The following is a 21,069-nucleotide window of genomic DNA, read 5'->3' on the forward strand; positions in this document are numbered from 1 at the left end:
GGCTGAGAGAGTTGGGGTTGTTCAGCCTGGAGAAGAGAAGGCTCCAGGAAGACCTTATTGCAGCCTTTCAGTACTTAAAGGGGCCTTATAAGAAAGACTTTTTACCAAGGAGGTAAAAAGGAGAGACTTTTTACCAAGGCCTGTAGGGACAGGACAAGGGGCAACATTTTTAAACTGAAAGAGGGTAGATTTAGATTGGGCATAAGGAAGAAATTTTTTATGATGAGGGTGGTGAGACACTGGCACAGGTTGCCCAGAGAAGTTTTGGATGCCCCATCATTGGAAGTGTTCAAGGTCAGGTTGGACGGGGCTTTGAGCAACCTGATCCAGTGAAAGATGTCCCTGCCCATGGCAGGGGAGTTGGACTAGATGAGCTTTAAAGGTCCCTTTGAACCCAAACCATCCCATGGTTCTATGGTTCTATAATATTAACAGTGTATTACTAATACTCATCATATATTATAGTATACTACTAATAGTATAGTTATAATATTTTAACATATGGTATATTAATAGTATTCATAGTAATAATAATAATCAATAGTATTAATAAAGAATATTAATGCAAACTTTAGTGTATGTTAAATATTTAGTATATTACTCATATCTTACATATATTTATCTGATAATTGTGTATATATATCTGTGTATAAATACATATTTATACTATATAGATATATATAGTAATTATTTTGGGGAGAGGATCATGGAGCAACTGTAGATAATGCTGTGAAAACAGAGGCTCAGGGGTGAGTCCAGAAGGCAAGTCCAATGCTAAGAATTAGAGGAAACAAACGGGGACTAAACCAGACCACCTCATTACACCGTTGAAACTCTCCAGGCTGCCATCCGTGCTGAGCACTGCGTGCAGTTTGTCTCTGCTCATCTCAGAAAATCTTGGGGGAAAAAACAAGACATATTCAGGGAAGAGCGTAGCTATAATACAGCCTCTCCATTTTACATGTTAAGTTGATTATCTGCCTTGATTATTTAGATTAGGATCTCATCAAGGCAGGCACAGTCTCCTGCAAAAGCACCTTCCAGCATGCAGCCCAGAAAATGCCTTCAGGTGACACTCCAGCACGAAGCAAGGAGCTGGCACAACAGCAACATGAAAGCTTTCGGCAACCTCTTCGGACAGGACGTTCATAAAAGTCTATTAATAATACCAGGAAACACTGTACTTTTTGTATAACTTCAGCTTTAGGTCCATATTTATTTCCTCTTAGCACTGCTTTAAGTCTAGGGGACTTAAATACAACGAACGCGCTCCACTGCTTATCTACAAAACCCCACTAATAGGATTGTGATCTCCATTCGGAGGACACCCAGCTCCGGGCTGAGGGTCCCCATCCCACCTCTGCCTGCTCTCCTCTTCCAAGCCACCACTCTGCAGGGTTGTCCCGCCTCCGTGAAGTTGGATGCTCGTCTCCCATCACCTTCCCCATCTCTTTTTTGACCCATCAGCCCAATAGCTATGAGTACGGCAATAAGACACTAAGCCTCTATCTTGAATTAATTAATTTCCTTTATTTATAGACAGGAAAGGCAATAAAAGAATACGATAGTATACGCCAGAGATTTGATCCCAATCTAGCAGACTTTCTGCTCGCATTATCCGTAGCAATGTCTGTGCTTTGTCTTTTCCTCCACGGCAACACAATATTCCCACCCCAATACCCCACGGTCAGGATTAGGCCCTGCACCCACGACCTAAGGCACAAGTTTCTGCCACTTGAGCTAGAGAAATCTCTACTACAGGCGCGAGGGAGGAGCGGGCAGGGACAACGGCTGGGGAGGCACATGGGAGGGAGCTGTGGTCCTGTAGATGCGCTGCCTGGGGCTTGGGTTGGCCTCCTGCCACCAAAATCAGCCCCTGTCCCATTACTGATTTATATGATACATTGGTTCACATAGCATGTATTTATATTGGGTTGATATAATATATCTGGTTGGGCTACTCTCCTTGCAAATCAGCATTTTAAAAAAATAGCTAGTGGGCTTAGGAGGGGCTCTGACATTTGCTGCTCAGTTCAAGGTATCCCAAAGGAAAGCCCAAGTTTTAAAGGGCAGATCCAGCCCAGAAAGCCATGAGGTGACAGCAGCAGAAAGAGGCTAACCGAGTCCTAAAGACACATCCAGAAAAAAAGCTGTGTGTCTGGGCCTGCCGTGTACACTAACAGAATCCAGAGCTCACCAGTAACACAATGGGACTTTGCTGGAGCCCAAAAAACCCTGTCTGGACCAGGTCAGTCTCTCTTGACTGGAAGGGTTTGTGCCCCTCGGTCTCTTTTGGTTTTGCAAAGCTGCATAAAACCCCTCTGGTCGACCTGCCGCTGCTCGCTGTGACCAAGCAGGCTTGCAAGCTCACCGCCCCACCCCATCAGGGTTGCCACGTTGGCTCAGCATTTTTCAGCTTTTTCAGCCTTTTTCTACTTTGAGAGATGTGTCGAGGTGGGTTCTCAAAACCACATTAAAAAAACCCCAGCAACCAAGCAGAGGTCCCCCCAAAACCGACTCAGCGCCACAGGAAGGGCTGCAGATGGGATGTGCATGGGACATCTCCATCCCTGGGGCCCCCCTGGGTCCGTTTTCATCCCTGTCCCTGTCCCTGTCCCCTCCCCAGGCTGGTGGCATGGCTCACAGCAGGCAAGACACGGCTATGCTGAAGCAAAAGGGCACTTCTCCGAGCTGTCGGCAGCTGCTCATCTCTGCGCTAGCTTAGTTACATTAAGGCGTGAAGACCAAGTGCATAGGAAGCGGTGGGACCCTTCGGGCACCTCCAAATCAGGCCCTGAGTCCTCCTCCAGTGAAACGTTCCCCAAATCTTCCTCCAAGATGCTCGCTGTCATCAGGGTGAGGAAGAGGAGCCTCCGGCTTCGGGTTGGCCCCGTGGACATTGATTATCTGGTTTAACCCGTTGGCTAGAAGACGAGTCCATGAAAGGAGCCGGATCCGCCCCCGCCCGCCGCCGGGCTGCAGCCCCCCGACGAGCTGTCGTCATCCTTGTCCCTGTCAAAGTCCCTCCACCACAGCGGGGATTTTGGCAAGGCGGAAATGTAGGCGGCTCTGTTCCTCGCTTCTTTTTCCTGCTCCTGGGAGAAGGAAGGGGGAGAAGTAACAAGGATATCTGTGGCTAAATGACCCGGGTGGGGGGATGCTCCCACCTTCGCCGAGGAGCCGGCAGCCTGTTTGGTTGCCCCTGGGAGCCTTCTCCAAATTAAACCGGGGTGAGAAGACCATGTGCTCGTCTCTAGAGCTCGGCGGGAGGGATGCAGCAAAGCATCAAAAAACAACCCTTCCATGTCACCTCTGGGAGAAGAGGGACCTCTCAAATTCCCCCTGGCGCTGCTCATGTCCTATGGGACACCACTGTTTGGAAAGCATTGACCTCCACCAGTTGAATGAAATCTGTTCTAGTTTGTATTCCCAGCTCGCCCATCTTCCCCAGGCACTTAGGAGAAAATTTCAGGCAGAGCTGCCTGGGGCGGGCAACAGCAAGTCAACCCCGAGCACAGCCGCGAGGTGTCTTGCACCAACCTCAGCGCCCAATTTTATCGGGAAACTGCAATCTGTTCATACCTGGGTGCTAAAAAGGAAAAGGGATTTGGCTTCAGGGAGCGGGCGGGTATCTGCACGTGCGGATTTATCCGCAGGACGCGACCCTGCTGCTGCCCGGATGGGTGGGAACGTGGCCCGTCAGCCACAGGATCGCACCCTGCTGTGCACGGCAGCGGGAGTTACCTGCAAGTAGAGGATGTTATCTTTGGAAATGGCTTCCATCAAGTCCTTATGGAGGGAGGGTTCGCCATGCAGCCGGCCGGCCTCGGCCAGGGCCTCGTGCAGCAGGCAGCTCTGCCTGCCCGGCCGCTGCCTGTAGAAAAGGACGTAGGCAGTGTCCTTGGGGAAGAAAGAGGTGACGTTGCTGACCGATTCGAAGGAGGAGAAGGAAACTCTGGTGTCGTTGAAGAGGTACCACTGGATTTCAAAGTCCAACTGCTTGTCGGAGGCTGGTTTCGGTGCCCCGTCCCGGGGCTGCCCATGGGGGACGGTGTCGGTGCACTCCCTGGAGTAGCAGTAGTAGTGGCCGCTCTCGGAGGAGATGCCTGAATGCACCACCACACTACAGAGGTCATACATGACAGACATGAAGCCACTTCCCGGGGCAGCCCTGTCCTTCCCACGCCGGCAAACTTCCTCCGTTTCCTCTGGGGCAACAAGGACAGGCAGCTTGAGCACCACAGGGATGGAGACGTTGTCCAAGATCTTCTTCCTCTTCATAGTCCGTGGGTCGAAGGAGAACCGCAGCAGCGTGAGGATGAGGTAGTGTGGACCCTCCGTCAGCTCCGCCACCTTCTCGGCATCCTGCAAGGATGCGCATTTCTCACAGTGGTATTTATTCTCTGCTGTGAGTCTCTCCGGGGATAGAAAATAGTTGATTAAATCTGGGACGGATCTGGAGTCCTTGGGAGCACGTGCTTGCTCCCCAAAAGCCGAGGGAGGGTCTTTGGTTGCATCCACACCAACGGCATCGCCACTTAAGGGATTTGCCGCTTCTCCTGGCTCATGGAAACCCAATGTTTCCACCGGCATTGGCGGGGTTGCAGGGTCTCCAGCCATGGGGGCCTTCCTCCGGATCCAAGGAGACCCCATCAGCTGGCTTGGGTTTTCAGGAGGCTCAATAAACTGTGGGCCAATTTCTTCCACCGGTAAAACAGACGTGCTCCCACGCACGCGCCTGTCCGGTGGGGGAAAAGCCAGGGACAGGTCTGTGAAGGCTTCTTCTCGGGATGAGACATTCAGACACTTCAAGCAGCGGATCTTTGTCATCATTTTACCCCCAAACATCTTCTCAATCAATGTCTTGTTTAAATAATGATGCTCCACCGCCTGAGACATCAAGCTGGATTCCTTGAGTTTCTGGTAGATCCTTTTTCCGGTTTTTTCTTCTTCGTGTAATCTTTGGCAGGGGAAAAAAAGGCTGCGTTATGCACCAATACAACACCAAGAGGTATTTTCTAAAGTAGGGTTTCTGTTTCACTCCAAGGGGTTAATCCGGGTTAACCTGCCTGTGCCCAGGGGTCTGGTGCTGCGGGAGGAAGGTGGGGAGGAGTTGGGCAGGATTTGGGAACCTGAGGTCTCCATGTGCCGTTGACCCCCCACTTCTAGAGGGATCGCTGGGACACCAGAGATTCGGGATTTCTAGGTAAGAGAAAGGCAAAAATCAACATTTTACAGAGGAGGCCGAGAGGCTTGTCAGGCAAATCTCTAAACTTGGTACAATTCCCTTTGCCTTCAGAGCAAAGGCAGAAATTTTCAAACGGAACTAAGTCCTGACCTTACCCCTAAGCCAGCCCAAACAGGGTTTTATCAAGGAGCCCCAGACCGATCTCACCATCTTTCACCCCAAGCCTCCACTCTCCCAACTCCTCCGGATCTCAGCCGCTTGCCCCGTTTGCACGTGGGTCCGCATTAAACATTACGTCTGGTCTAGGGATGCTGTGGTCACCAGGCTCCGAAATGACGGCGCTTGCCACGTACCGGTCCAGCAAGTACTTGAGATACTCGGAGCAGTCCTGCTGAGCGCCGGGGGTGAACCAGGGTGGCCAGGAGGCAGAGAGGAAACTCTCGGGCGAGATGGCAGGTCGCTGGCGGCAACACAGAAGAAGGAGAAGTGCTTTTAACCCGGGGGATCTGGTTCTCGTTTCACATAGGGGGATGGAGAGGGAAGAGGAGGGTCTTTCTGGCTGCTTCACTGGGTGCGGGGTGCACTTGTGTGCCTGATAAGTCCCCTTTTTTACCCTACAAGGGTTAATCCCAGTGCACGGGAAGATTTTCTTGGTTTGCTGCAAGCCAGGACTGTAAGGATGAATTTCAGCCGTTATTTTACATATACTTCTATAAAATATCCACATGTTTATTTCTTCCTTCAATTTTAAAATGGTTTATTGGCCTGACCTAGAGACTTCTACTTAATTCAGCCTGAATTTAATTTGATGCTCCATTTAATTTGATCAGGATCTCTCTCACCAAATCCCTTCTTAAAAAAAAAAAAAAAAAACACAAAGCAAAAAATCCACTAAACTTCCACACATCATTCTGATCACTGCAGGCAGGTAATCTGCATTACCAGATAATGTAATCACTGCCGTTAGGAAGCTGCTGTCTAATTAACATGGAAAAAGACCCATCTTCGGCAAAGAAGTGACTTTAAGAACAGCCTGAAGAAGAAAAATAACTAGAAGGCTATTAGGAAATTAGCAGGAATCTATTAACCATAAACTACACAACAAGGAAATATGCTTCTGTATTTGCTCATCACAGATCACAGACACCCTAACCTGCCATCAAAAACTAGACTCTTCTATGACCAAATATTAAATTTAACAGGTTGTCTATATTTTTCCCCCAAAAGTCATCTGTAATGACATAATAGCACAATGCAACAAGCCAGCTCTGTCAGTCAAGGCTTGGAAAACAGAGAAGCCCAGGTGATTGGTTTCACAGCAGGGGAAAATTCACTGGACTTTCAAAATCAGGTCTTTTAGGGGCAGAAAGATATATTTTCAAGAGAGGAGCTAGATATGACCTAGCTGTATCTCCAGAAGTGACTCATATTAAATTTCATGTTTGTCAAGAAAGCATTCATAATTAATTTGTTTAAGGGTGTTATTTTTATTTTACTTCCCCTCACATACAGAGGATTCAAAGCATCTGGCATCCAAGGCGGTTTTTTTATTGTTATTCTTTTAACAAAACCACTTTTAAGGCAATTTTCTTCGATTGCTTGTGCCTTGCTGTGAAGCAAGGGGACAAGCGGGCTGTTCCAGTCTTCTTCCTTGCCGCATAGCAAGAAACAAAAACCTCTGCTTTATACCAACAGGCTTTTCAGCTGGCCACATATGTAAACTATTACCAAATGGACTTCATTGTCAAAACTATTAGTTATTACATCAGTCCAACCCAGGAAGACCGCAGGCTGAAGACAGGCAGCCTGGTGTGAACACAGCTCGCTTTCATGGGTGATAGGAGCTTGCCTCCTCCACCCCCAAAATTAGCCTCTTTCGTATAAACAAAAATTCATCCCGTTATAAAAACCCACCAAGATCCACAGCTCCTTATCAGCACGTTGGAGTCGGCAGGAAGCAACTTGGAGACGAGCCTTTCCGCAGCCGACAGTCCAAACAAATAACTAGAACATGAAATAATTACCTGACTGTGCTCCAAAAACGCAAAGAGCCACTGGAGCTTTGTCATCAGGGGCTGGGAGTTGCCCTCGGTTAAATTCAACACCGAATGCCGAAAGCTGCAAAAGAAAAGCAGAGATGCAAACCATAAGACGGAAAATCAGTGCGGGATGCGCAACACCGGTGCGATGAGCAAACCCTGGAGCAGTCTTGAGTGGGAGCAAAGGAGCAAAAACTCACTCCGAAGCCATGAAAAGAGACTGTATGATGCTGTTCATGTAGCAGGTGTTCCCCAAGTTAATTAACCCAATCTTTCCCGTCTCCGATTTGGATGCCAGGCGTGGGTAGAAGCAGGCCAGCTCGTTCTTCTGGGAGGTCCAAGCATTTTGTCCCAAGAGATGTTTAATCCGGTCTTCATTAGGAATAGGAAGAGCCTTGGAAAGAGAGATCTGTGTTACGAATCATTATATTTCCACGTGAAGAATTACTAACGAGCAACTGCAAAACTCCTCTGGTGTTCATGCAACTCATTTCCCCTGCTCTTCGCATGAACATGCTTCCATGCAAGGAAGTGTTCAGCTGCTGGTGTTAGTCCTTTAGAGGCATTCAAGATTAAAGTTATAGCTAAAAACCACAGGCACGATCAGGACTTCTGCAGGCCCACCATAAGAGAAGTATCTTCCCTCAACTTGCCTATGTGGGGCTCAAACTCAGAATTTTAAACCCTTTCTTCCACCATAATTTGAGGTGTTGAGGTTAGGACATCCCTACCAGTAGGACAGTCCCTCTGCACTAGGGTGCAAACTAAGATGCCATTTCCATATGGAAAACAGAAAAATGGCCGAGAGGTGCGTGTCTTACTTTAATTGCTTCTAGGACCGGTTCATAGAGATCTGGAAATCCTGAGAAGCGGAAGAACATGCAGTGGATGAGCTCGGCCAGCTGCTCCAGGGAGCTGGTGGCAGAGTTGGAGTCCTCCTTCTTCAGAGTGGTCACCAGCCTGGGGATGTGAGGGAGCAGCTGGAAAAGAAAAATTCACTACATCAAAAATGGCTCCAAATTACTCGCAGAGCTTTAACGCACATGCAGGGGAATGAAATTCACCCCCAGGCAGAAAGGACAGTCAACAGGAGTTGACTTCAGTCCCATTCTGGACTTCATCCTTCACCCTATGAACTCAAGAGCAACTCTTCTGTTGACTTTAGTAGTGCAAATGCTATAGACCTTAGAGGGTTTCATGTTGCATGACACCGGCAGGTTTGCGCTGCTGCTTTGTCGTGCTGCAGTTACCATTCTTTGCGCAGATCAATCTCTCCTAAATCACACACCCGCGGTGGAAAGGAGCGTTATATGCTGACTGCCAAGTGCAAGGATTCAAACCTACAAGACAGATGAATTAGCCTACAAGAAGTGTTGTCTGGTGTGCTATATTTTATTTTATACTGTATAAACTAAACTGGAATCGGTATGGTCGGATGGGTGGCGACAGACACATTTGTTATTTTGCTTTCATCTAGAAAATTTCAAAATGAACAAGCAGACGCAAACGCAAATGATACATTGCTCACGGGCACCCTCTGCTGACCCCGCAGCTGCACAGAGAATTAATAACCTATTCCCAACCCTGCAGATGTGCTAGAGTGACCCTGGGCACTTACGCAACCTTTTTCATATTTATATTTTATGTGATTTTTACCCCAGAATAATCCTGGAGTAAAGTCTCAGGATCCCCAGTCCAGCCATTTCCCGGTCCTACCTTCCTCCCTTCATCTTCCTCTCTTCTTTCTCTCCCTCTCTTTCTTTCTTCTCAAAATGTTGGTGATTTTAACTATTTCCTTTCCATCAGAGAAGTTTTGTTGGGGAAGCAAGTGAATCCCAGTACCATTTTATAAATCAATATTTTGCCAAGCTGTGATGGGAACAATTCTCAAAAGCCTTCCAAAGAGCCAGGGCAAACATAAAAAGATAAGAAGCAAGACAGGTTTGTGCCCTGTTTTTTAAAAATAGGGGAGGAAATTTGTGCTCGCTGGGCTGCAGATGGAAACTTAAAGCCAAGAGCAACTGACAGCTTTTGGAGTGTTTCAAATTTTGGACGCCCAACTGAAGACAATCCGTTGGAACGACCCTATTTTTAGAAACCGAAGAGTTTCTCAAGAAATTCAGGCTCATTTAAAGTGTCTCCAGCTGAGGAATGAAAAAACATCAGTTGAAAACGTTGGCTAGCTTTACTTTTTTCCAGCCTTATCTGTTTATTCTGTGAACTTTAGGTGAAAAGCCAACTGTAAGGGCTTTAACGAAAAAAGTATAAAATCAAACATTAACAGGAGTAGTTTTCCAGTACCACTTTTATCAGTTCAATCATTGCAAGCACGCTTTTGCCTTCAACTCTGTTTTTTAATTACAGCATTCCAGTGGCAACACAGACAAGAAGCAGAGCCATGCCTTAGCGTCAACAGCAAAATAAAATATAAAATATCACTGTGGAAAAGAAAAGAGGAGATTCAGATGCTGCTAAAAGTGTTTTTCGTCTTTAACAGTGGAAAATTCATGAAGCAGAAGTGTTCTGATTCCGTCTTCAAGTCTTATGGCGCTGATGCTGTGCAAAGCTTGGAAAGATGCCCCATCACTTCAAGAAAGGGTAATGGGTGCCACATACTGGTGACAATTTGAAGTCACACGTGGGATGGGGCCCACTGAGTCCAAGGGACAGTCAGGCACCTGCTTAGGAAACAGCAAGGGCTGTTTAGGAATCTGTTCCCTGTCCTCCACTGCCTGAGCCCTCCGAGACGTTCTCAATGCAAAGGCTTCGCCAAACGCATCTCAAAGCCGGAGTGACAACATCTACAACACCTCAGCTGAAAGGGTGGGAACAAATATGGGGCTGTATCTTCTAAACCTGACCTTGAAACTATACCCTAAGCCAGCCTGGGTCAGCGTAGCCCTGCTCACCTTCCTGCCCCAGGCCACCTCTCCACCTCCTCCCCTTTCCTTCTCCAGGCAAATGCAATAGTGCAGGTTTGTGGTTGACCCAGACCAAGCTGACCATCATGATTTTCTGCTAGGTTAGGTTTCACCTGAGCTCCTTTTACAACACAGTTCAGCACACGGCCGTACAAATGGCTCAGCACAAGGGAGAAGCAAGAGGTCTAAGAGCAAGAGCAGGGAAGAGGAGAATCTCCTCTTCCACTTGCAGGGCTGGCAAACACCAGGTTAAAATGACTGCAAGAGCAACACAGCCACTGCTGATGAGACCCTCACTGCGGCTTGACAGGCCATCCAATATATTTGTATTAACTGCACCCTCGGCTGGTGGGCTTTGAAGCTGAGAGAGGACCGTGGGGATGCCCATAAAGACAACTCCTCCAGCTGGTAGAGCACCACAGGAAAAAAGCAGAGCATGCACACATTGCACGTATTTCAAACCTGGAAGGGCCAAGCCCCAACCAGCTTTATACCCATTTATCCCCAGAGATGAGCCGTCCAGCTGACAAACCTCAAAAGAAATGGGAGGAACCATCAGAGGGGAAAGCAAAGCCTCACTTCTCCTCTGCACCTCACTCTCTGACATAGGGTGGTTGCTCTGTCTGTGGCAACCAACTCCTTTTAGGCTCAGGACTTGCCTCCACATCTCGGCACCAGCTCCACGATGCCCAAAAAGCTGTTTGGGCTGCAGGGGAGGGTGAGCAGCTGCCAGGACAGACTGTCCCTGTGCTCGGCACTGGTGAGGCTGCACCTCGAATCCTGTGTTCAGTTTTGGGCCCCTCACTACAAGAAGGACATGGAGGTGCTGGAGCGTGTCCAGAGGAGGGCAACGAAGCTGGTGAAGGGCCTGGAGCACAAGTCTGATGAGGAGCGGCTGAGGGAACTGGGGTTGTTTAGTCTGGAGAAGAGGAGGCTGAGGGGAGACCTCATCGCGCTCTACAACTACCTGAAAGGAGGTTGTAGCGAGGTGGGGGTTGGTCTCTTCTGCCAAGTAACAAGCGATAGGACGAGAGGAAATGGCCTCAAGTTGTGCCAGGGGAGGTTTAGATTGGACATTAGGAGAAATTTCTTTAGTGAAAGAGTGGTCAGGCCTTGGAACAGGCTGCCCAGGGAAGTGGTGGAGTCACCATCCCTGGAGGTATTTAAAAGACGTGTAGATGAGGCGCTTAGGGACATGGTGTAGTGGACATGGTGTGTTGGGTTGATGGTTGGACTCGATGATCTTAGAGGTCTTTTCCAACCTTAATGATTCTATGACTCTATGATTCTATGGATGGACAGGGTTGGGTTTACATCATCTGGTGAAATCAAGCAGATGAGGGAAATATTCCCCAATATCTCAGCACCTTCGGCTCCCTCCCACCCATGTTGCCCCATGGCATGGTTACAGTCAGGGTGATGCCCTCACCCGAGCACCGGACGCAGCCTTACCAAGTGAAATGCCTCGTGGGAGTGCTGGAAGCTCAGCAGCATGTACTGCAGGACAGACAAAGCCCCCTCTCTCACGATGGGGTACAGCAATTTGGAGAAGACCTGGTGGGGGAGAAAAAAAGCAAATGAGAAGGCAGGATAGCACCGCAACACACATGAGAAGGGGACAGCAGGAAAGAGAGGCACTGGGCATCTACCACGGCTGCTGGTCTGTCCCTACTCCACGCTGGATGTCAAAGCAAGCAGCCTACAGCCAGTCCTCCAGAGTCATCTCCTGTCCAGACCATGGCCTCAGGGCATCCTAAAAATACGGTGTGGGTTGTCCTCACTCTTTCAGGTCTGTGCAATGCCTGGCACAGCGAGGTGCAGAGCTCTGTAACACCGCTGCGTCTCCGCACATCCTGATGGACGAGGCTGTGCAAGCACAGAGCAGTGCTAGATTTTCTAAAATGTGCCGCTTCTGGTTTATTGTGGTATTTGGAACTTTATCCCCAACGTTTCAGGCAAAGAGATAGAAAGCAAAGGCCTTTTTCAAAGGCTAAGTAATGATATTTATCCTACTTTACAGAAAATGGCGTAAGTTGACAATGCCCTCTACCCCTTTCAGACCATGCTTTCCAAGAATCGCATGTTATTTTAAGGGCTGTGTCCCTTTCCTATGCAGTAACAATGAAAGGAAAGATAAAGAAAAGCCAGAGAGGCTTGGCTGCTCTCCCACTGCTCAATGCACATGGGGGATCACAGGGACAAATGCAGTTATTGATAATGTTCCAATACCGATAATTACGGTATTGATAACTTCTCTGGTGACTTCCACTGGAGGCTCAGCCAGGTGTTCTCCCCATCTTATGAAGGAGCGAACAGCAGGACCACAGCATGGAAAATGTTTTTGAAGTGGTGACCAATTTCAGCGCTTGGTCACATGGTTTTCAGAGAGCATCGCTGCTGAAACAGGTGATGGCAATGACAGTGGGGGCTTTATCTGCACTAGTAAATGAACTAAGGCCAGGCTTTAAAACTGACCTGTGACTGTGTGGACTGTTAACATGCTCACTACGTGCTGGTTTTGGCTGGGATAGAGTTAATTTTCTTCACAGTAGCTAGTACGGGGCTATGGTTTGGGTTTGTGCTGGAAACAGTGTTGATAACACAGGGATGTTTTCGTTCCTGCTGAGCAGTGCTTACACGGAGCCAAGGTCTTTTCTGCTCCTCACCCCACCCCACCAACGAGGAGGCTCAGGGTGCACAAGAAGTTGGGAGGGGACACAGCCGGGACAGCTGACCCCAACTGACCAAAGGGATATTCCATACCATATGACGTCATGCTCAGCACATAAAGCTGGGGGAAGAAGAAGGAAGGGGGGACATTCGGAGTGATGGCATTTGTCTTCCCAAGTCACCGTTACGCGTGATGGAGCCCTGCTTTCCTGGAGATGGCTGAACCCCTGCCTGCCGATGGGAAGCAGTGAATGAATTCCTTGTTTTGCTTTGCTTGTGTGCGCAGCTTTTGCTTTACCTGTTAAACTGTCTTTATCTTAAGCCACGAGTTTTCTCACTTTCACCCTTCTGATTCTCTCCCCCATCCCACTGGAGGGGAATGAACGAGCCGCTGAGTGGTGCTCAGTTGCCGGCTGGGGTTAAACCACGACACACTGGTATGTATTTTGCCCATGCCAACCAGCACTGATCCAGGCACAGTTGAAGGAGAGCATGTCACATTCCCAAAGCCAGGTTGTATAAGAACTCCTTAGTTTGGGAAGAAAACTGGTTGGTTGGCTTGAAAATCTTTGGCCTGTTCTATTTCTTAACCTTTACGACATCAATACCTTTGCAAACCAACACCTAATGAACTGCAGGTTGTTCTGGAGAACATCATTCCTGGTCGCAAAAACGGCATCAGTCCACCACCCCATACAGCAATGCAGCATTTGCAGGGGGTGCAGGGGGCACAATGGTCCCTTCAAAACCTCTTTTCTCTTTTCTATACATCTCAATTCACATTTCATTCTCATTCAGTTGAGAGGCAAGAAGATATCTCAGGTGCAAGGAGAAGTCTGTTGTTCACATTCGTATTTAAAAGAGCCCACTGACCTTTTCAATTTTCGAAAGAGTAACTTCAATCAAGATGCTGAACTTTTTCACTGCAGCCAAACCCTTCAGCAGAGCAATGATCCACTTGTCTATGTTCTTTCCCAGGGGCCAGGACACCCAGTCGATCATCCTGAAATGAAATACAAACTCTTAAAGTAAATTTAATGCACATATCGTGAAAGCCAAGCTCTGTTCTGGGTTAAACCTCCTCCAAATTCGTGTCCAGTCAGTGGGATGAGCAAGTAAGAGAAGGGCTCCACATAAGGCATTTCACATGTTATTGAAAGCACAACAGAGCCTGAAGTTGAATCACCCATCAACACGCTGTGGCTCATCAGAGGACCTGACCCAAGTCCCTAGAAGAAAGTGGGGATTTCTTCCACTAACTTCAGTCAACTTGAGTTCGAGTTTTTAACATCAAGATGGTGTTATGTATACCATAGCTCTGCTTTGTGGATTTTCTAATATATCTTCCAGAGGAGGCCCTAGAAGGACAACCTCTGTTTTTAAAGAATCATAAGGCAGCTCTAAAGGGGTAGTGATGGATATCTGTATCTGCGTGAGGTGTTGAGCGAGGTCTCTGCATTGTCGCCGTTAGAGAACAAGTGATACTGGTATGATCTCTGCGTTGTTACTGGTAAGGAAAAACCACTCAGATTCAGCTCTTTAAATTCTCTGTGTGGGAAACATTAATTTCCAAATACACATTAAAAAAAAAAATACTGGTAACCCTAATAAAAGCCAGACATTCCTGAATGTCACAGCTAACAAATTTCTTCTATAGCCACTCAACCAACATATTGTCATGTTTCTGCAAGTAATAAGTACTTTACAGAAAAGACTCATAAAAAAATAACCTCAGACTGAATGATGACAGGTTATTTCAGTTTAAATTTAATGTTAAACAAAAATGGGAAATAACTAAGGCTTGGGATCCCCAAGGGTCAAACTTTGCTAACCATTTCAGTACCTTTGATTTGAAGATATCCCAGATCTTCAGTCTCCCACCTCAGTCCAGCTATCTTCCCCAACCAGTCCCTTTTGCTTATCAGTCTGTATCTTGTGCAAAATATATGAAGGGAACACAGATAACTAACCACCACAAGGCAAAGAGCAGGCATAAGTGAAGTCTACGAGGAACTGGAAAAATAAAAGGCTAGCCAGAAAAGAACACCTGAAGAGCAGAATATGTTGGGATGTTGAGAAATACCAAAAGTCAAGCCAAGTTGGATAGTTAAGCAAATACCAGAAAAGCTTCTGCAGACATTTGCATCAGAGGAGAAAAAGGAAAGCCATGCAAATCACTGTATACGGAGGATGTGATGGTGATTAAAGATATGATATGGTCTCTAGATGTGACTTTCAAACTAAACACATCCTCTGCCTCCATTTTCAGCAAGAGGAAGGAATTGATCGGGGTGACAAAGAGGAGGATAAAAGATTTGAGAATGGAAACAGGAGCAACAACAGCTGATCTGAAAGTGAAACACGAAGAGCTCATGACCTCCAGGCAAGAGCAGGTGGTGATTTCCATCATGTAAAATTCAACTTTGATGAGTTTTAATGACTCTATTAACTTTGGCATGGTGCTTTATGTGGGAAGAATAGGAAGACAGTTCCTATAATGAAGACAGGCAATGAAGGAATGACTGGAAAGAAGGGATAGTGTGCCACAGGGTGTTACCATAGGTGCCAAGGTCAGGTTTGTCAGGATATATGAATTTCTAGTCAAAGTAGATCATATCTGACTGGGTATCTGTAAGAAGGTCACAAGGAACTTTCTTCAGGATCTAACGATGTTAGCACAAACATCCTGAACGTGACTGTGAAATTTGTGATGATGCAAAGCTGAGAGGCATCATCAACACAAGAGGAGGATCAAGGTATCACAAGGAAGACCCTGAGGATTAGAGATGTAGAACTGGGAGGAAAGCTATTGATTCCAAATGCATGCAAGGTACAGGAAATGGATGTGATCACGTGATGGTGACTCTTCTGCTTGAAGACAACCAGCCAGACATCAGGTGTCTGAAAGTTCCCAGTGTAACTGTAGCCATGGAAAAGACCAGCACCATGCTGTCGTGCAGAAGAAAAGGTGTATTCTATGGCAAAACAATGACCTCTCAAGCTGTTGTCTAAGGCCATGATGAACTGGACCTGGAACATGGTGCACAAACCTCACCATCCATGTCCAAGACCAATGAACTGAAGTGGGAGCAGGTGTTGAAAAATGCTGTTAAGATGCTCAGGGAAATGAAGAACATCTTCTGCGAGAAAAGCTTAAAATAACTTGGCTTGTTTAGCACAGCCACGGGAAAGCAGAAATGGGAAGGGGCTGTTCTGCCTGCATACATTGAAGGAAGGGAGGGAAAAGAGCTATTTCAGCTATTTATGTTGGCATAAGATCAAATGAACTATAAGATGGCCAGAAATATATATAGGTTGGCTATTAGAAGAGAGATTCGAACCATTAAAGCAACCCAATGAAAGAAGAGCAGTGGGAGCAAAAGCCCTTCCCGCTTTGAGGAGTGTAGTTGAACGTTCATGAAAGGGGTCTGTAATGTCAATGCCTATAAAGCAGGGAGATGGATTCAGGGATTCAAAGGCCCCTCTTCACCATATCTTCCTTTAGGCAGGAAGGAATATGCCTTAAGGCATAAAATAACCTTGTCCGCTATAAGCTATTTTTTTACCAGTATTAGTGGCTAAGTTACAGTCCTGCCCGCTGCCTGCCTGCATTGCTACAGTAGGAAGAAATTACATTTTAAATTCACATTGCGCTTTCCACACTGCAAGATCCACAAATGTTTTGGAAGCCAAGGACCTAATATTTTCCAAAGGAGCCATTGATTTGGTATGCTAAACTTTTAAAAGCTCAGATCCTTATTTCCAGAGGTAGCAAGTGCCTGCATCGCTGTGTGACAGCAGATACCTTCTTCATCTGGACCTGGGCTCTGTGAAACACATACACCGCAGGGAAAAAGAAAAAAAAAAAAACAAATCAGTGAGTACTTCTGAAGTCATGGATGCACATTAACAGAGTTTATCTGAAAAGAGACAAACTCTAAAAGAAATTTTCTAAAAGAGATTGTGGTGTACACTTATACCAGCAGGTGCCAGGCTTGCTTTTTTTTACCACTATTTGTTCTTTAAAGGCTTGATCAGAAGCTCCACCCCACGTCCAGTTTATTCCCCTGCTACTAACTCCCAAACTCAAACTTTGGAGGAACAGACTTTTGTACGTGACCAGTTTGTCAGGGATCCTAAGCTGAAAGATCCTTTCAACTTGTACGTTTTTCTTTGATTTTCTAGGCGTGGAGCGCACAGTCATTGAAAGGCCAACAGTCGTGCAGTTTTCTGGGGCACCTGTCTGCCATAAACACACCGCCAAAACTTCCGCATTTCTCCTAAGTGATCTTAATTATATTTTGCAGGCTCTGCTTAATGTTTGGCTAACTCTGAGTAATCATTTACTCATCCTTCTGCACGACAAAGAATGTTTTAAGGAATGATGCAATTGATTTTGCAACTTCTATATTTAGACACTGGTGCTCTTAGAGGATTTATCGCCGGGAGCTCGCAGCAGCAGGTTCCCAGAAGGAGAAAAAGATGGAGACGAGGGTTAAGAACTAAACTGATAACTTAATCTTTTGTCTTGGGTTGCTCTGGACTCTAGGAAAACCATGACCTTCCCCAGCAAGTCAAAGAGAAGCAACCCTTTTCTGCATACATGAAGTTGCCATCAGGAATAACGTGTGTTTCTGTCGTGTAACCTTATTGGGGGGGACACAAATCCTGCAATAAGAAGAGGAAAAAAGATGTTTCCAATTAGATCAAGTCACATCAGCTGCCTTGGGTTAAGCGTGTCTGCTACTGCACGTGAACGTCACCCATTTCTCTAAGGAAAACATGGACTGAAGATACTCTTAAGCAAGTCTGGAGCAAGGCACTGGAGCACAGAGGAGCTGTAGGATTTGGACACAAGCGTGCAAGGAAGATCTGGTGATGCCAAAGAGGGCACTGGCTCTGCAAAGACCAGGTCTAGCATGTCGGGGAGTATTTCACCCACTACTCTTCATCATGCCTTGACGAGGTTTCCATTGACTGCCTGCACAGAGGGCAGGGATAAACATTATACAGCACCAAGATCCAGACCAGTGGCACCACATTCATCTGACAATGGTCAAGGTGGGATCACTGAAACAGTTGGGCATACCTCCCTCTCCAAGATTTTTAGCTATGATTGGTGATTTAGGATGATGTCCTTCTGAAGGGAGACGGGGATCAACATGAAATTCTGTAAAGGAGATTTTGTGAAGAAAAGGCCCTCAACAGCTTCTGGAAAAAAAATCAAAACTCTTCAAGATATCTTATGTTGGGCATCCCATAACACTCCTTATTTCTAAGGAAAAAGAAACCAAATCAAACCAAATAAATATCATCATCATCATCATCATCATCATCATCATCAGTCTTTAGTTCTCTAGGCCCCAGGGCTGGAAGGAAGGATCCAGAAATTCCCCTCTTCCTCACACACTCCTCACAAGACCACACCAGCCAAACTGGTTGGGATAAAACAACACAGAGGAACTGAGTGGAGCTTTGTGGCAGGTTTTAGTCCCAACTGAGAATGACGGTCACTAATGCAGCTTCTCCTACCTGCCAATGGCCGTCATCATTTGCACATCGGTGATGCTGTCATCATTGGTTAGGTTTCTTATGACTCCATCCATGAGCTCCAGAGGGACAAACTGGACCACACTGGCCAAGGCGTTGGATGGCACTTCCTGCTCCTCTGCAAGACATGGATGAGCACCAGCAATGAAGATGTTAGTTGCCGGGAAAACCAGGCACATGAGGTCATTTCTTGGCTCTAAAACCTGAATAATTTCTGCCTACGTAAATGGAGTGGATAGTCAGCCGGCGTAAATGAGCAATGTGGAGTCTGCACTTAGCTGTGCTAGGAGGACAATTCCCGAAATCCTAGTGTAGCACATAAGGAGGTTGGGTCATAGCAGATGGGCTGTTGCATAAAGCCACACACAGCCCAAAGGGAGGAGGAGATCACAGGCACAAGAACGTTCTTAACCCTGGGTCCCAAATTCCCTCTGCATGCTCTCTTTATACTGATTACTGCAAATAATTGCAATGGGATGCAACTGCAGGTTTGCCTGCCTGGAGCACCTTCCAAAGGATGAGGCTTTCATACAGAGGGCACTGAAAAATCCATCTCCTCAAGGGCTTAGGAATAGCTGGAGGAGGAGCTCACCTGCCGGCAGAGAGTCCAGCCTTTCATGGCACTGGTACCTCCAAAAATCCTCTGAGACCCCCTGCAATAACCAAAAGGCCCTAGAAGTTGGATAAATATCTTCTGTCCCCCTTTAAGATATGACCACCCTCCAGAGAGGTAGTAGGGCTTCCTACCTCTAGATCGGTGAGAAATAACTCCTTAGCTTTGTCCCTAGTTTCTGGTAAGGAGCAGGCTGTGGAGTCCCATCAAATTAGCCATAAGAGAGTGACATTTCTAAAAGCTTTCAAGTCCCACTCTAACCAGCTGCAGATAAGCTGCTTTCCATTAAGCCCAGCTGATGCTGGAAAGTGCTGAAGACACAAAGTTGTGCTACAAATATTTCAACCTAGTTAACAACTCCTGTGTATAGACTCAGTGTGGTTTCAGGGGATATTGTTTTCCTAGCTTAAAGCCCTGGGTAACTTTTAGAGACGCTTGTTTATTATATTTCAGCTGTGGCTGCATTTCTGGAGTGGATGAAAACCACGCAAGATGTCAAACTAATCAAATTTGTGTTCATCAGAGCCAACATTTACATTCCCAGCCTTTTTTGGTTTTTTTAAATTACCTGTTGAAGAAATGATAGTGAACAACTCCTTCAAAGAGGGCAGGATAGCTGAGGTCTGAGTCCTCCAGATCCTCTGCAGCAGACCGCTCACTTTGTTCACCTGCTCCAAAAACTCCATGATGTCCTCTTCCCCCTCGGAGACGCACTGGAACTGCCCGATGCACCGGATCAGCTGCTGACAAAACAAGACCTGGTGTTTGCCCGTGGGAATGCACTGAGGATGCTGGGTTAAGAGTTTGCTGATCTTCGCACACTGCTTGGGGCTGGGCCTCTCGCAGACTTTCCGGAGCACCTCGATCCTCAATAAGCTGAAGATGCTATTTGCTGATGGGCTTTCCAAGACAAACTGCAGTCCTAATTGGATATAATCAAGTACATAATGGCTTCTCTTCCCCAGAGGTCCATAGCCTTCCTGGAGGAGACTCAGCAGGAAGCGGACGTTGAAGAACTCCTCAAATTCCTCCGGGTGGTAGTGGCCGTAGACCTCCAAAACCTCTTTCCCGATCTCTCTTTTATACTTGGTGTCCCCCGTGAGATAAAGCTTGGTAGACAGCTCCAGCATGGACCAGCATTGCTCGCTGTCCATGGGCTGCTTCGCTGCCTCAATGACGCGCCTCACAAGCCCTTGCTTCACGTTGTTGGGGTATGAGGACATCACCACGGCTTCCAGTATCTTATCCATCTCTGCTCCCAGCTGCTGAAAGAGAGGAACAGAGCAGCAGATTAGTTCAAGCAGGGTCTGTTGAGCTTTCAAGCCCAGGTTGGCAAGGGAGGTCAAAGAATTAGAGCTTGAGAGCTGTCTGGGACCACTATGAAGATGATAATTCTTGTGCCCTTTTCAAGGTGGCATTCAGAAAATTTTCCACTCTGGTGATGTTTGACTGAGACTAAAGCCCCCAGACTGAATGAATACACAAAAATACAGAACTTCTTCAGACTCAGCACACATCTGAGCATTTTTGTCTTGCAAACAACCAACTAGAATCTTACACTCGACCCTAGGGATGGATGAGCTCTCTCTCCTCGATGGGTTCAGCAGCTCAAGATGGTGCCCCATGTTTCACAAAATCCAGTCTCCGCTGGAGACAGCCTGCCACAGACCCACGGAGGAATTAGAGGAGCCAAGGTCTTCCACTGGTGTGGGCTGGCTCAGGTGTCCTCAAAAGGCAAAGATGCTCCCGATGATTGTCTTCACATTCAGGGAAGGAGAGAAAAGTCCTGGGAAGCAGAGATGAGATTGCAACCTCTCTGTGCAATAGCAGGGGTGTACGTTTGGCATTTACGCTGTGCTGCCAGCCACTCCTGCATGGTGCAGTCTTGGCTGCTCCCCAAGGACCTGCCGCATTTGTATGCAGGACCAAAGCGAGAGGGGAGGGAAACTGCAGAGTCAGGCAAAGTTTCCCATTCGTCACGGCCCGAATTCACCAGCAATAAAGCGTTAGAGGAGAGAGTACTTAAAAAAAAACCCTAAGGATTTCCCTGGAAGAGCTCAGAACAACATTTATAACCAGGTGTTGGAT

At 47.0% G+C, this 21,069-nt stretch overlaps 1 protein-coding gene across 1 annotated transcript; it reads right to left on the minus strand.

The window, feature by feature from the left end:
- Positions 1-1,510: 1,510 nt before the first annotated feature.
- USP35 (ubiquitin specific peptidase 35) lies at positions 1,511-20,234 on the minus strand. Its single transcript, XM_075140532.1, has 10 exons — positions 19,550-20,234; positions 18,351-18,486; positions 13,692-13,821; positions 11,601-11,702; positions 8,049-8,207; positions 7,428-7,621; positions 7,213-7,306; positions 5,542-5,648; positions 3,745-4,960; positions 1,511-3,095 (listed from the first exon to the last, which is right to left on the minus strand). Exons 1-10 carry the CDS (start codon positions 20,229-20,231, stop codon positions 2,925-2,927), a joined length of 2,991 nt encoding a protein of 996 aa, XP_074996633.1. The 5' UTR covers positions 20,232-20,234; the 3' UTR covers positions 1,511-2,924.
- Positions 20,235-21,069: the final 835 nt, after the last annotated feature.

Source organism: Calonectris borealis, chromosome 1 (genome assembly GCF_964195595.1).
Source record: "Calonectris borealis chromosome 1, bCalBor7.hap1.2, whole genome shotgun sequence".
NCBI lineage: Eukaryota > Metazoa > Chordata > Aves > Procellariiformes > Procellariidae > Calonectris > Calonectris borealis.

Excerpts from the sequence above, each read along its gene's own strand:
- USP35 (XM_075140532.1), bottom strand. The coding sequence starts at position 20,231 with ATGGATAAGATACTGGAAGCCGTGGTGATGTCCTCATACCCCAACAAC. Across the intron at positions 18,487-19,549 it reads CACTATCATTTCTTCAACAG|AGGAGCAGGAAGTGCCATCC; the intron begins GTAATTTAAAAA and ends CATGTCTTGCAG. Across the intron at positions 7,622-8,048 it reads CGGTCCTAGAAGCAATTAAA|GCTCTTCCTATTCCTAATGA; the intron begins GTAAGACACGCA and ends TCTCTTTCCAAG.